The 15491-nt window shown below is 31.5% G+C and overlaps 1 protein-coding gene across 1 annotated transcript; it reads left to right on the top strand.

The window, feature by feature from the left end:
- The first annotated feature begins 12851 nt into the window (after window positions 1–12851).
- Window positions 12852–13924, top strand: LOC111707821 (protein tramtrack, beta isoform). The gene has a single exon (XM_023480981.1). It carries the CDS (start codon window positions 13170–13172, stop codon window positions 13896–13898), a length of 729 nt encoding a protein of 242 aa, XP_023336749.1. The 5' UTR covers window positions 12852–13169; the 3' UTR covers window positions 13899–13924.
- The last annotated feature ends 1567 nt before the right edge of the window (window positions 13925–15491 follow it).

Here is a 15491-nt window from a genome sequence, read left to right as displayed (position 1 = left end):
TATTTATTTTCAAGGATAGGACACTTAAAAAAAATAATATTGAGAGGACGAGGATTTTGAGGTGGTTCGGACGAGGAAATGAGGAGAATGTGGTTCGGACTAGAGATTGATGTGGTTGGCCTTCCTCCCCTCCCTCCCCCTCCAACAAAATGTCTAGTTGCCCGCCTGCCCCGTCTATTGGTGGTTTATAACCTTTGAAGCCCTGAAACTTCTTTTCAAAACGACTTTTTAAAGTTTTAATCTTTAATTAAAAAATAATTTTGTTTCACTATTAAAATTTTATTTTACACTTTAAAAAATATAACTTCTAACGGATTGTCCAGGAAACTATAATCTGCGTATTTGGTGTACTATCCCTGGTGAACTGTACTGGTGTACTCTATCTGCTTAAAAGTTGGCCTTGTACTTTAAAATTAAAAGCAAGCAAAGACCGAGATGGTTCACACCGGACTAACCAGAGTGAGCAGCATTCGGTTTCTTCTATTTGAAATCAAACGTGTTTTGGTCTTTAATTCAATAATCATTTACTTTACGGATTTGTTTATGTTATACATTTTCATTCAAAATGCATATGCCGACAAAAAAGTATTTAATAGAAAAGGCTAACAAATTATGTCTAATGGGTCAAATTGTGATCGAAAGTCACAGCTTTCTGGAATATTGACAAAACCGTTAAATCCGCGTGGTTGGGGTTTCATGCAATCTTTTTCCTGTGAATTAGATTATTTGATGAGATAGATTTATAAATCAAAAGAAAACTCACGATAAGAGAGATTAGCTGATAAAAGATATATGAAATGATATGTAACAATGAATAGATTCATAGATTAAAAATGAGAAAATATGAAAATTAAAAAGTTAAGTAAATAAAAAACTTATTAATAAAAAAAAAAATTCAGAACGAAATAAACTTATGAAAAGGATTAATATAGATGATGAAATAAATATTAAAAACTTATTATTTCGACAATAAAATACTTAAATTCTGAATTTTATTTTGGGCATTCGAATGAATAGTTAACATATCATTGAATTTTTAACATTTAAAAGGCGCTGTGTATTTTTAAACCAATTTTGAGGATTTTTAACCATTCCCTCTTAATGACCAAATACATAGAAGTCAAATTAGAAGCATCGAATCCAAAGATTTATTTTTTCGCGAACACTGAGGATTAGAAAGTTAGTTTTTAAGGCTAGTTTAAATATATAAAAATGAGGTTTTCCGAGGTTTCCAGTTGAACGAACTAGATTGTTTCATTTCCCTAACTCTAGTCGAACCCTAAGAGAGATTTTTCTTCGAATCTACATTCCTAGAGTTACCAAGAAAATTATTATGAAAAGAGTCAACAGAAATCGTTAAATTCCATGAAATGTATTCTTTTAACTCTTATACATTAGATCAATGTACTATAATGCGAGGAAAGTTATTTTAGAGGTGTACGCATTTTTTGTACTGCAGTGTACTGTATTTGGGCGGAAAAGTAAACACAAAACGGATGTCACAGTCTGAAATGGAATCCATTTTCACAAAAATAATCGATGAAATATTCTGGTCATAGGAAACTATTATGTGAATTTTTAAAATTATCAAAATTAAATCCTCCTAAGATACTAGTGGAACACTGTATATGCGTATACGCGACCGCAATTAACTTTCCTTGCATATATATATATATACTAGAAATTCAAGGCGCTTCGCGCCCTTCTTTCTAACCTTAGAAGGCGCTTCGCGCCCATCTTCTAAATTAATTGTGAACATGTTCTCTTTGTGTACATCGTAAAACAAAACAAAAATAATTCGCGGATTTTCACAAAAAATTTCGCGGATTTTCAAAATTTTCAAAAATTTAATGACGATCGAATTTTGATGGAGACAAATATTTAAAATTTCAATCATTCATAAACCTTCCCTGGGGTCCCTAGATGTCCCACAAAAAAATTGGGCCCGATCGGTTCAGCCGTTTTGACGTTTATTGGATACAAACAGACAGACAGACAGACAGACAGACAAGCCAAATTTATATATAGATGGCCTGTATTCAATAAACCCCCAATAAAAGTTTCATTTTTTTGGAATCCTCCAATTGGAAAATAAAAATCCGCGAAACTTTTAGTGAAAACAAAATCAACGTTTAGAGGATGAGAAGCTTAATATTCTAATTGTGTTTTTTATTTTAATTACGAACAACTTTTTTTTGAAAGGACGCCCACCCCTAATTGAAGATTGTAGCAGTTTTTTATCTTTTAGTTTTTAAAAGCTTCGAAATTCCGCCGGCCAAACTTCCCGCCCAGATACAATATTTTAACAGTTCTATAGTCCGGTATTAAAGTCAACATAAATTAAACTCGAATCTACATCTAAATAATAGATATTTTACATTCTTTAACAGTCTCGCTACACGAGCTTCTGAGCTGAACATTTTTGAGAAATCTGATTTCATTTAACTCACTTTAGGCGTTGTCTTCATCATGGCGTTAATTTAATTTACGAATCCTGAAAAATCAACAAGAATGTGTTAATTCTAGAAACTTTGTAATTAAGAGATATTTTTGCAAAACAAATTTTTCTGCAAAATTAGAAAATATAATATTAGCTATGAGTAAACAAAAAAGTTAATTTTCCATTTTATTTATCGGAAGATTCACGACAAGAATTAGATATATTTCACTAGTACTGCACCAGTAGTAAATATATCCCGGCAGTACATAGTACTGCACCAGTAGTATATATATCCCGGCAGTACATAGTACTGCACCAGTAGTAAATATATCCTGCCAGTACATAGTACTGCACCAGTAGTAAATATATCCTGCCAGTGCATAGTACTGCACCAGTAGTAAATATATCCTGTCAGTTCATAGTACTGCACCAGTAGTAAATATATCCTGCCAGTACATAGTACTGCACCAGTAGTAATGTATCCCGGCAGTTTAAAGGGTCTGTCAACGTAATTATATTTGAACTTTAGATATGAAATCAACCAATGGTCTTCAACAGTAAAAAAAGACAAAGGATTAGGCCAAAAAAATTTATCTTGCTGCTCGCACAGATTATGGTGGTTGCAATGCATGCTACATTATCGTTTAGGTTTTATTATGAAGGTTTAAGTAAAAGAACTTGAGCTGAAAACTTTAAAATGGTGGATATCGAGATCAATGTTTGATCCTCTCTTTTTGCCAATCTCCCAACTAATTAGTCTTAAGATGAATTTTTACATATAAGAGATGCGCTCTTTAACTTTTAAAAACCGGTTTTTTTTATTTTTCCAGCATTTGTGGTGTCATATCAATTGGACTAATGATTGAACAAACAAGCATGATTAAATTTATATTTGGTTAAATGCTCTAAAAGCCGTCTTGTGAGCAGTTGTGAACAGTTCGATCGGATATTAATCCAATCGATATAGCATCTTTTCAGTATCTTAAATCAAACGTATCTTTATTCCATGTGGTAGGAAATGTGATATCCAACGAGAGCGGATTAAAAATAAAATTAAAAGTTTTTGCAGTGGATATTCAGATTAAGAGATCAGAGCTGGGAACTTTTAAATGGTGGATATCGGGATTAAGGCTTGATCCACTCTTTTTCTTAATCTCTAGATTAAATTATGCTTGTTCTCCTCTTATTATTAATCTCCAGATTAATTAACCGATCGGGATTATAAGGATATCCCATTCTAAAGTTTTCAGCTCTGGATTAAGGATAACCAATTCTAAAGTTTTTAGCTCTGATCGATAATCGTTTAGAGTCCGAATTTAATGAATTTGAGTCACGTCTCAAATCCACCAATAACCGGTTTCAATTGAGCGCCGTTGTGGCGTTATTTTTGGGTAAACGTTAAATAATGGTAGTAGATTCTACGCAGCAAATTTTCCGCGGCATCCGCGCATATTTTTGCAGTTTACGGTAATACGCACAACAGAAATCTGATATTTTAACTGAAATTTCAAAATTATAAATTATATTCATACGCTTAAAATATACACTATATGCTAGATAAAACGTGAGTACAGAAGTAATTAACTATACATTATAACTCTCATTAGTTGCAAGTATCAGAATCTTAACAATTAACTTATGTAAACTATACAGCTGATAATATCGATCCCTAATGTTAAATCAATTGATTTTTACTGTCTGTCGCTCAGCAAAACTTGATTGATTCTCAAATATGAGAAATACTTTCACTTAATTTACTGTTTACATTCACAGAATTGTGAGCGAATGACGCGGAAAATTTGCTGCGTAGAGTCTACTGCGATTATTTAACGTTTACCCAGAAATAACGCCACACCGTCTTAAATCTTGAAACATTGAATACATTTCTAAGTGGGAAACCACATTTGAGCCGCGGCTAAAATTCTTTAAATTTGGCCTTAAGGTACTCTTTTCCTCGTAGCAGGTAACCTAGACGATTAACAGTAGCATGCAGCCACTCTTAAAGGGACAGACCGGCTATGTAAGGTAGTTAAGCTGAGTATGCAGTGTTGTGAACAAATTCTTTAGGATTTATTTGAGACATATAAAAATGTTTAAAGATCTGTAAATCCTGAGTTTGAGCGCAAAGTCACTCGTAATTGATGTTCTGTGGTAAATTAGATAAATTTTCGCCTTTTCTTTTTCATATTTACTGTTGAGTATTGAAATTACCAAAAGTTGATTTTAAAAAAACATTAACAGTCCCCTCACGTGGATTTAACGGTTCTGTCAATATTAAAGAAAGCTGTGACTTCGATCACAATTTGACCCATTAAACATAATTTGTTAGCCTTTTTTTAAAAATATTTTTTTGTTGGCATATGCATTTTGAATAAAAATGTATGAAATAAACAAATCCGTAAAGTAAATGATTATTTAATTAAAGACCAAAACACGTTTTATTTCAAATAGAAGAAACCGAATGCTGCTCACTCTGGTTAGTCCGGTGTGCCCTTTATTAATTTAATCAAAAATAAGAGCTCTCATTCGAGAGAGAAAAGAAATATATTTTCCAAGGAAGAGAAAATATCTTTAATGAGAATGTTGAGAATGTTCAACTTTTTTTAGGTTCGCACTTTCGGAACAATACTAAACCCTTATATAGCGCTCATGGTTCTAAATGTTCAAGACTTATTTTTTTAAGTTTTAACAATTACAAATTGCAAAGATGCTATTAAAAATTGCATCAATTCAAGACTTGGTCGACTTTGAAGTGTCGTAAAGTTTTGATCATTGATTTTACTTCACTATAATTGTACTTTAACTTTTTTAACCATAGAAATTAGAGACTTGAAAGTACTTTCCAAAAAAAAAACATTTTATTACTTTAAAATATTTTTTTAAAACTTTAACTAATTATGCGTAGGAGTGTCTGGAACAGTCGGGGAGGAATAAAATAATGTTCTGCTTCGAGAAAAAATGGGAAAATTTGAATTTCAAATTATTTGTGTATTTAAAAATGTTGCTCAATTGCGTGAGAATTTAAACCGGAAGGAATAAATAATTCAAGCTTTTTCAATTTTAAAACAAATTCTGATATACTTTTGTAAATTTCATAAAGAGATACGCGAACCCAAGAAATATAACAGGAACTCAGAGGCTGCTTAAGGGGAAATAGGAAAAATTAGGGACTCAAAAGAGAGAACAGACACACCTTTAAGCCCTTAAATTTAAATTTTCAAGAATATATTTTAAAAAATGATTTTTTAACAATACTGCAGTTTCTGTGAGAATTAGCTAAGCTATGTTTGTTTACACTCTCCCCCCCCCCCCCCCGGAAACTCCAAATTAAACACAGTATTCTATGGAAGTTACTATCATCATATTCCTTGCCCGAACATATAACTACAAAATTAAAAAATAGGTCTTGGTTCTATTGTAAAAAACTATGTCAGGATCATTGTTCGAGAACCAACATACAAAGCGTTAAGCTCCTCACTTTGGTAATATTCAAATTGTAAAACCCAACAAAAATACTGTAAATCAGAAAAAGGCAAAAATACTGTAAATCAGAAAAGGACAAAATACTGTAAATCAGAAAAAGACCAAAAATAACTGTGAATCAGAAAAAGACAAAAAAAAACTGTAAATCAGAAAAAGACAAAAAAAAACTGTAAACCAGAAAAAGATAAAAATACTGTAAATCAGAAAAGGACAAAATACTGTAAATCAGAAAAAGACCAAAAAAACTGTGAATCAGAAAAAGACAAAAAGAAAACTGTAAATCAGAAAAAGACAAAAAAAAAACTGTAAACCAGAAAAAGATAAAAATACTTTAAATCAGAAAAGGACAAAAATACTGTAAACCAGAAAAAGACAAAATACTGTAAACCAGAAAAAGACAAAATACTGTAAATCAGAAAAAGACAAAAAAAATGTAACTTAGAAAAAGACAAAAAAAGCTGTAAATCAGAAAAAGATTTAAAAAACTGTAAATCAGAGAAAGATAAAAAACTTTAAATCAGAAAAGGACAAAAATACTGTAAATCAGAAAAAGACAAAAATACTGTAAACCAGAAAAAGACAAAAAACTGTAAATCAGAAAAAGATTAAAAAACTGTAAATCAGAGAAAGATAAAATACTGTAAATCAGAAAAGGACAAAAATACTGTAAATCAAAAAAGACAAAAAATTTGTAAATCAGAAAAAGACAAAAAAAAACTGTAAATTAGACAAAGACAAAAATACTGTAAATCGGAAAAAGAGAAAAAAAGGTAAACCAGAAAAAGACAAAATACTGTAAATCAGAAAAGGACAAAAATACTGTAAATAAAAAAAGACAAACAAATTTAAACCAAAAAAAGACAAAAATACTGTAAACCAGAAAAAGACAAAATACTGTAAATCAGAAAAGGACAAAAATACTGTAAATCAAAAAAGACAAAAAATTGGTAAATCAGAAAAAGGCAAAAAAAAACTGTAAATTAGACAAAGACAAAAATACTGTAAATCGGAAAAAGACAAAAAAAACTGTAAATCAGAAAAAGACAAAAAAAACTGTAAATCAGAAATAGAGAAAAAAATGTAAATCAGAAAAAGAGAAAAAAACTGTAAATCAGAAAAAGACAAAAATGTAAATGGGATTGAAAGTTAAGGCTTAATAACTACAACCTGTTGTGTAGTTGTGTATCGTGTTCAAAGAAAATTAAGGAACCCCTGTGGCGGATTTACGCTTAGGTGGAACAAGCATGTTAAATACGTAGGATTTTTAAGCTTAAGGGAAAATAAATTTTAGAGAGGCATTTTCAATAAAATAATTGCCCTCGGCCCAAAATTCCCCTTAAGCTTAAAGATCCCACGTATTTAACGTATACAGTATACTATACGTACATTTCTCGAAAACCCAGTAATTTTTTAAAATCAGTTTTTACTTTTTACCCCTAAAAAGCTAAATTTTTAAATTTTTCTTTACAGCGTACTATTCTATAGATAGATAAAAAACCTGCTGCCGAGAAATCGATGAATTATTAAACCTGAAACTTGAAAATGAAGTTTTCCGTGTTTTTTATAAAACCATCTTTTAGAGTTTGTTTCCAAAAGAATGGGGGGGGGGGGTTTTCTTAAATCTTAATATTCTCAAACTGTTGAATTACAACCATGTTAAAGAAGAAAAATGTTCCCAGATTACATGAAATTTAAAATGTATAAACTTGAGTCCTGGAAGTATCTCATGAAGCTATTTAATGAATCTGAATCATGAAAAATGTAAACTGAAGACTAGAAGAACTAAACACCTGCCTCAAACTCTAAATTTATAATCTCTATATCTCTGCAATCTGATGATGTAATTGATATTTAAATCTTTTTTATCTAAACCATGGACTTTTAATGCAGACTATATAATTAGGTATTTATTTTTTGGAGAAAACTATGGATTTCTCAGTTTTCCTGTATATTTTTTAACTGAAAATAATTAGAATATGTTTGGTTTCAATATTTATATATCGACGAAATCTTAATGATTTAGTTTAACATTACATACAGTCAAAACAATCTTCGTAGCTTTAAAAACTGTGCATAAAATATTACTACCAGACCTAATCTGAATTGTAGCTAGGCTTTTACCCTTGTCTTCACACATTAAACAAATCATATTTTTTTGTAGCCCTAAATGTTAACATTCAAACCTAAAAGGCCCTATTTTCAACATTTAGTTTTGAGTATTCTGAAAAGTTTTGGTTATAAAGTGTATATTTTAGCTCAATATTGTAGTGTAGCGTTGTATTTTAAAATACCGCTGATCGTTTAAATTCCAAGCTTGCATGACATAACAATGATGTGTTTCACTATAGGGTGTGTGCCTGCTATCTGCAGTAAGGCCTCCTGGCAACTGAATTTAAGCAGCAAGCGGAGAGTTGCGTTATTACACTCAAAACTACGGGGAACATGGGGTGTACTAATATACTCATTATGAAGATTTCATTTTTGAAATTCTTTCATCTCTAAAAACGAACTCAAAAGGAATCTAAGAGAACCTTAAAAGTTTTAAAATCTACAAAATTATTAACCCCTCTCTAGAACATCGCCCAAAAACGGAGTAACATTTTGAAATTGAGCTGAACTTAACTCAATGGATTCCAAGCCAAGACAAAAGATTACATTTTACCGGTTATACAAGGTGCAACAATATCCTGGGCCCGTTATAGAACATTGTCAGGACTTTAACAACTCTAAAGGACAGATTTTTAAGTGACTCATGTACATCCGTTCAATTTACAACGATAAATTGAATCTAGGATAACATGTCATTGTTTAAATTAAAAAATATTACTAGAAGGAATGAATCTACAAAGAATCTACAAAATGAATCTATTGTTTTTATAAAAACATTACTAAAAAAATTATTACAAAAGTGAATCTATTGTATTTGCAAAAATATTATTAAACTGAATGTAAATAAAAATATTACTAAAATTAATGTATATAAAAATATAACGTAATAAAAAAATGTTACTAAAATTAATGTTTATAAAAATATTACTAAAATGAATGCATATAGAAATATTATTAAAATTAATATATGAAAAAATATTACTAAAATGAATGCATATAAAAAGTATTACTAAAATGAATGGATATAAAAATATTACTAAAATGAATGTATATAAAAATTTTATTAAAATGAATGTTTATAAAAATATTACAAAAATGAATATATATGAAACAGTTATTAAAATGAATGCATATAAAAAATATTACTGAAGTGAATGTACGCAAAAAATATTAATAAATTGAATGTTCATAAGAAATATTACTAAAATTATAAAAATACTATTAAAATAAATATATAATGAATGAATGAATATAAAAATGAATGTATATAAAAAATATTACTGAATGAATGCATATAAAAAATGAAAATGAATTACTACAAACTAAATACAATACAATATTTATGAAATGAATTCATATACAAAATATTACTGAAGAGAATTTGTGCACAAAACAATAGATTCAAATGAATTCATCTTCCTCTTCTATATATATACTTTGCTTGTCTTTGTTTGTAACCGAAAAACGTTAAAACGGCCCTACAGATCGGGCCCAAATTAGTTGATGGGCCTTAATTGATTACAAGGAAGTTTTATAGATGCTTAGAATTACAAAAATTTGTCTGCAAAAATTTTTGAATTGTTAAAAATTTTGAAAATCCACGAAAAAATCCACGACATTTTTTTTGTAATTTGTTTAATACTGTACAAAGAGAAGATGCTCAGAAATAAGAGCCACAATTAAAAGTTGAAATTCAAGATGGACTTGAAGCGCCCTAAAAGTTTCCTAAAAGCTTTGTATACAAAAATACTACAAGGAGAAACTTCTTTTGAAAAATTCGTTTTTATACTGAAGAAATGTTGTGAAGGCTTTTGAAATTTTCAATTGTTGCAACTGATAAATAGTTTTTCAGTTACAAATTACAAAATTTTACTGAGAAGAAAAAAGGTCGAATACCAAAAGATTCTACTGTTTCCTGATTCTCACATGTCAAAATGTATTAATACTAGGCTTCATTAAATTTTAACTTTTCAGTTTTACTCTTTTTACGACATTTTTCGTGGATTTTGAAAAATCGAAATTTTTAGGCAATTTTTTCAATTCTAGCCGTCCATAAACTTTCCCTGGGGTCATGTGAATTTAAAAAAATGTTGGGTTCGATCGGTTTAGCCATTTTGACGTTTATCGGGTACCAGAAAACAGACAGACAAACAAAGTATATATGTACTACGCTTTTAGGGCCCTTTGCGCTCATCGTCTATTTTAACTTTTAATTATGGCTTTATCTGTGCAAGCATCTTCTCTTTGTAAAATATAAAACAATAACAAAAAAAATTCGCGGATTTAATAATATTTGTTCGCGCATTTTCAAAATTTTACAAAATGAAAACTTTTGGATACAGATTTTTGTAATTTTGAGCTTACCTTCACTGGGATCATGAGATTTTGAGGTCCCATATTAAATTTGGGCCATATCGGTTAAGCCGTTTTTACGTTTATTGGATACAAACAATTAAACAAACACCATGACAAGTAAAGTATATATGTAGATTAGGATAAAAATATTAATTAAAACAACTTTTACTCCAATATATTATCTATATATATATTATAAAAATGGGACTTTCTAACAAAAAATACAATTTTTTCTTTGCTGCATCATTGAGAATTCAATCTTTTCACAGATTTTAACTAATTTTAGAAGGAATAAATTCATATTCTGAAGAAAAAAATGATGAAATGGCATTATTTGATAAATATTTCGGAGAAATTGAGAATAAATTCCAGGAAATGGGTTAAGGGATTATTAACTTATTTCACAACATCTACATTTTATTCAATTAGAACATTTGTCACAAGGATGTAATGAAAGGAAAGTTATTTCAGAAGTGTACACATATTTTGTACTGCAGTGTACTGTCTCTGGGCGGTAATGTAAACACAAGACGGATGTCAAAGCCTGACATGGGATCCATCTTTCACATAAAAAATCAATGAAATAATCTGGTCATAGGAAACTATTATGTGAAATAGCAAAATTATCAAAATTTAATGCTTTTAACCTCCTCGGATACAAAACGAACACTGATGCATCTATTCTTGTTTACAAATTCCGCCCAAAGAGAACTGGTTTCATTATGTACGCAGAGTATACACGACCGCAATTAACTTTCCTTGCATTACACCCTTGATTTGTCACAGATCTAAAAATATTGTTTTAATTCCTTTTTATAATCATTTAACCCTTTTATCCTGATATAAATTCATACAAAAATTGCATTCAAAAATATTTACATATTTTCGCCATTGTCTAATCATTTAACTTTCAAATTCGGAATTTTATTAAAACAAAGTTGACAAAATGTTAAGCAATTTTCACACATCTCATGTATTTTTCTGCAGTAATAATTTTGATTGTTTATTCAAAATATACAAGTATTAATTTACCAGATATACAGGGTTACTCACAAAGAATGAGACTTCAGCGACGATTGTACGAAGGAGTTCCGAGCAGTTGGCTCTCTCTGTTTTTGGAAGTCTACGCCGACTGCGCGAAACTCCTTTGGGCTTCTTGCCTCAGGGTTATTGTGAACTGTGAACATGTTTCATCCAAATCTTGAAAAGACGACATCCATTGTTCTATCTGTTAAAAAAATCAGGTTTTATCTCTTCCCCCACCCCCAAACAAAAAAGTTTTGTGACAAAAATGAAACTGTCTGACAGAAATTAAAATTTTTTTTCTGGGAGAAAAAGAATTAATTTGGATGGAACAAGTAATCAATATTATAATAATAATTCATAACATCAGTTCTTGAATGTTCTTTGATTTCAACTATGTTAATGCCTTTGGCTTAGAATATAATGCCCCCCCCCCCCCGTCAAAAAGGCTGCATTGCAGGGACGTGGGGGGAGGCAGTCGGCCCAACCAGCTTATATTTCAGAAGACTTAAACTAAAAATCATCATAAATATAGCCCAAAAAACTTGCATTTAAAAAAAGATCATGCTTATAATATCAGTTCTAATAAATGTTTCTAATTCTTTGATTTCTTTAAACTGTATTAATTAAGTGGTTTATACTTTTTCAATTATTAGCCAGAGTTAAATCGTATTTTTGTAAATTATGAACTTATCTTTATGTTTCAACATCTTTCTCAGGTTTAATGTCTGTTAAGTTTCTTTCTTCTGTAAATTGTTTACTTTCGATATTTATGTTTCTTCATTTTTATCAGACTTCAGAGCTAAAAACTTTTGAATGGGATATCCTTCATCCCGATCAGTTAATTAATCTGGAGATTGATAACAAGAGGAGAATAAGCATTATTTAATCTCGAGATTAAGAAAAAGAGTAGATCAAGCATTAATCCCGATATCCACAATTCAAAAGTTCCCAGCTCAGGTCTATCTAAGTTTTTCTCTCTAAAGACTGTCCCTTTGATAACTATGTTTCTACATTTGCCTTAGATTTTATTTCATTAAGTTTCTTTCTCCTAAGTCAACTTCTCCTTTGATACCGATCCATGTTTCTACAGATGCGTAATCAGGGGGGGGGAGGCGGGTAGGGCTATGGGGCTTAGCCCGGAGCCCCCCCCCCTGGATCAGTGAAATTGATATACTGTGTCAAATTTATACGAAAATTCATACATGATCTACAATTTTGAATGGTAATTAAACAGATACGGAGACATGTGACCATATGATCTGTTAAACCTATTATTTTCATACTAAATTATATGAATTTTCGTATAAATTTGACACAGTTTTATATAAATTTCTCTCGAGACAGGAACTGCAGATATAACTTTCATAGTTTTCCTGTATATTTTTTAACTGAAAATAATTAGAANAAATCAAATCAAATCAAATCAAATCAAATCAATCATAAGACAGAGACCGCTCAGTGGTTTCAGTATACTCTGCCAGCTAGCTCTGCCTTCCTCCGTTGAAATCTCCCAGAAACCGGTTACAAATCCGACCCGGCCCGGCTAGGAGTGCGCAGTATCTGCACCCAAACCACTGGTTGCACCTCCCCCCTCCTCCTCCTCCTCCAACCACCGACCTTGGTATATTGAGCAGAGTTATACCTGCTCCTATAGAACTCATATCCATTCAGTGACCTAACTCTCTCCTCTCACCAGTGTATCCAGTGTCTCCTGTATAAAGTAGAATTATTGGATATTCTTGAATCCTGCTCCAGGATGGGTGAACAGTTCTGCTTGAAGTGGAATAACTACCAGGTTTCACTGAGCTCCGCGTTTAAGCACATCTTAGAAGAGGAAGATTTCGTGGATGTGACCCTTAGCGCTCAGGGGCAGAGTATCAAGGGGCACAAGGTGGTGCTAAGCGCCTGCAGTACATATTTCAAGGAACTTCTGACTGGAATCAGCCCCTGGCAACACCCCGTCCTAGTCCTCAGAGATGTGCCGTTTAACGACCTCCAGTCTATCGTGGAGTTTGTATACCTCGGAGAGGTCAATCTGGAACAGGAGAGGTTGGTTTCTTTCCTGAAAACCGCCGAGGTTCTTCAGATTAAAGGTTTAAAGGACTGGATCAAGGCTCCTGGTGCTACTGCTGTCCCTGATGAGACGCCAATTAAACCTAAAGTCGAGGTTGTAGATCCTCTAGAGAGCCTCGACGACTCATCACACAAACGATCCTTCGAGTCTGAATCCGATACAGCCTCAGAGAAGCGAATGCGTCTGTTCGAGGAGGACAACATGGTGATCGACGACGGATCTGATAACGAGGACTCTGTCTACTCCGGGGAGCATATTGTTGTGTCTGGAGACCCTGTGACCCCCCTGGATATTCTGAACCGACCTCCTCCACCTCCTGGAGTTAAAGAAGACCTCGGACCTCTACATAAACGCTGCTATGTCTGCCAGATGATCATGCTCAAGAAAAACTTGTCCAGACACATCAGGTAGTTAATCAATCATTGGGATTTTTGCGATATTAGGAAAATGTTTTTCAAATGGACAAATTTAATATCGTAAATTGTAAAAGAAAGTTTCCCAATTAAAATTATTTAAATCCCCCCCCCCAGCCCATAATGCTCATTTCTCAAAATTTATTGAAAATTGGTGAATTTATTTTTCATGATTGTTGTCCACAATATATTGTCTAATTCATGATTATTAAGAATTAAAGTGAACAAATAGTATCCGGGAGGACAACTTTCACCAATAGCGATGAAGATTGAAATGTTTTTCTAAAAAACAATAATTAATTACCTCGGTCTAAGTACTTATAATACATAAAGTTTATGAAAGGAGTTATTTTTAAATAATCCGACATAAACCTGCCATATATATATATTTGTATGCATAAAGTACACATGATAGTGATAAATTTAACTCAGAAATCCATTCATCTCCGAAAGTAAATTTCTTAGTATTATATACTTCAAAATACTCAGTTAATTTTTTGTACAGATTGTAATTAACTATTCTTGCCAGTATGTACATAAATGGCCTTTCATTTGAATTAACACATTCCAAAACCTTGTACAGTAGTGCAGTGAACTGCATTTTTTTCAGTCGTACATGGGCCTAAAAATGTCAGATAAAAACTGATGCATTCCCGAAGAATTCCAACGCAACTAAAAGAATTTAAAGATACAGTTATACTCGTTATATTGTTAATAAATGTTTTTAACTAAAGGATTTGTTTTATTGATGCCAATTTTTTCCAGGTTACTTGTAGAATGAGACTATAACAATATGATAGCTGAAGAATTAGTACATGGTTCTGCTAAAACCTCAGTTTTAATGGTACATTAAGTGATTTAGTAAAAAACGAAAAAAGTTTACTGCGGAAAGAATCCTTGGTGGAATAATTTTCGTGGGCATCTCTGCAAAGATTCATACTGTGTTAAAATTTAATAATTGTGTACAGGCTGTCCCAATAAACATGGGAATTTCGATTTTTTCATTGTCAGTTGATAAATAACAGAGTTGTCAACCTCTTATGAGCTTTTGAAAATGTGGTCTGACTTCTTCAAATTGACGGAGATATTAAACATTTGAAAGATTTCGTTGTAATTAAATAAATAAGAATCTAGACAAATTTCTTAATATCTCTGTCAATTTTGAAGGTGCAAATATGGACGACAAAATTTTGGATTTTTAAATATTTGACAGAGAAACACGTTGACTCCGTTGACAGTATGGAGTGTGGAATCGTGAATGCAAGAAAAAAGATTGAATAAATTCCATACAAAACTTTAAACAGCGCATCTTTTAGTATTTGATCGATGAACTTTTCATTTCGTTCGCGCGTTTCTCCGGTCGTTAACGGAATTCGAAATTAATGTGAAAAAATATGATATAAATGGTTCCGTTGTACATCTCGGGCATTCATCTTGTTTGCATGAAAGGTCATTTAAAACTAGGCATACAGTGCCAGTTAAAGTGGAGATACAGAGTTACTCGAAAATGATGAGACTTTCATGAGGACAGAAAACTCGTAAATGACAATTTGAAAGTTAATTTTAATGTCCAGCCTGAAAAATAATTTTC

This window comes from Eurytemora carolleeae, unplaced genomic scaffold, assembly GCF_000591075.1.
Source record: "Eurytemora carolleeae unplaced genomic scaffold, Eaff_2.0 scaffold715, whole genome shotgun sequence".
In the NCBI taxonomy this organism is placed as follows: domain Eukaryota; kingdom Metazoa; phylum Arthropoda; class Copepoda; order Calanoida; family Temoridae; genus Eurytemora; species Eurytemora carolleeae.
This window is presented reverse-complemented; position numbering and strand designations above follow the sequence as displayed.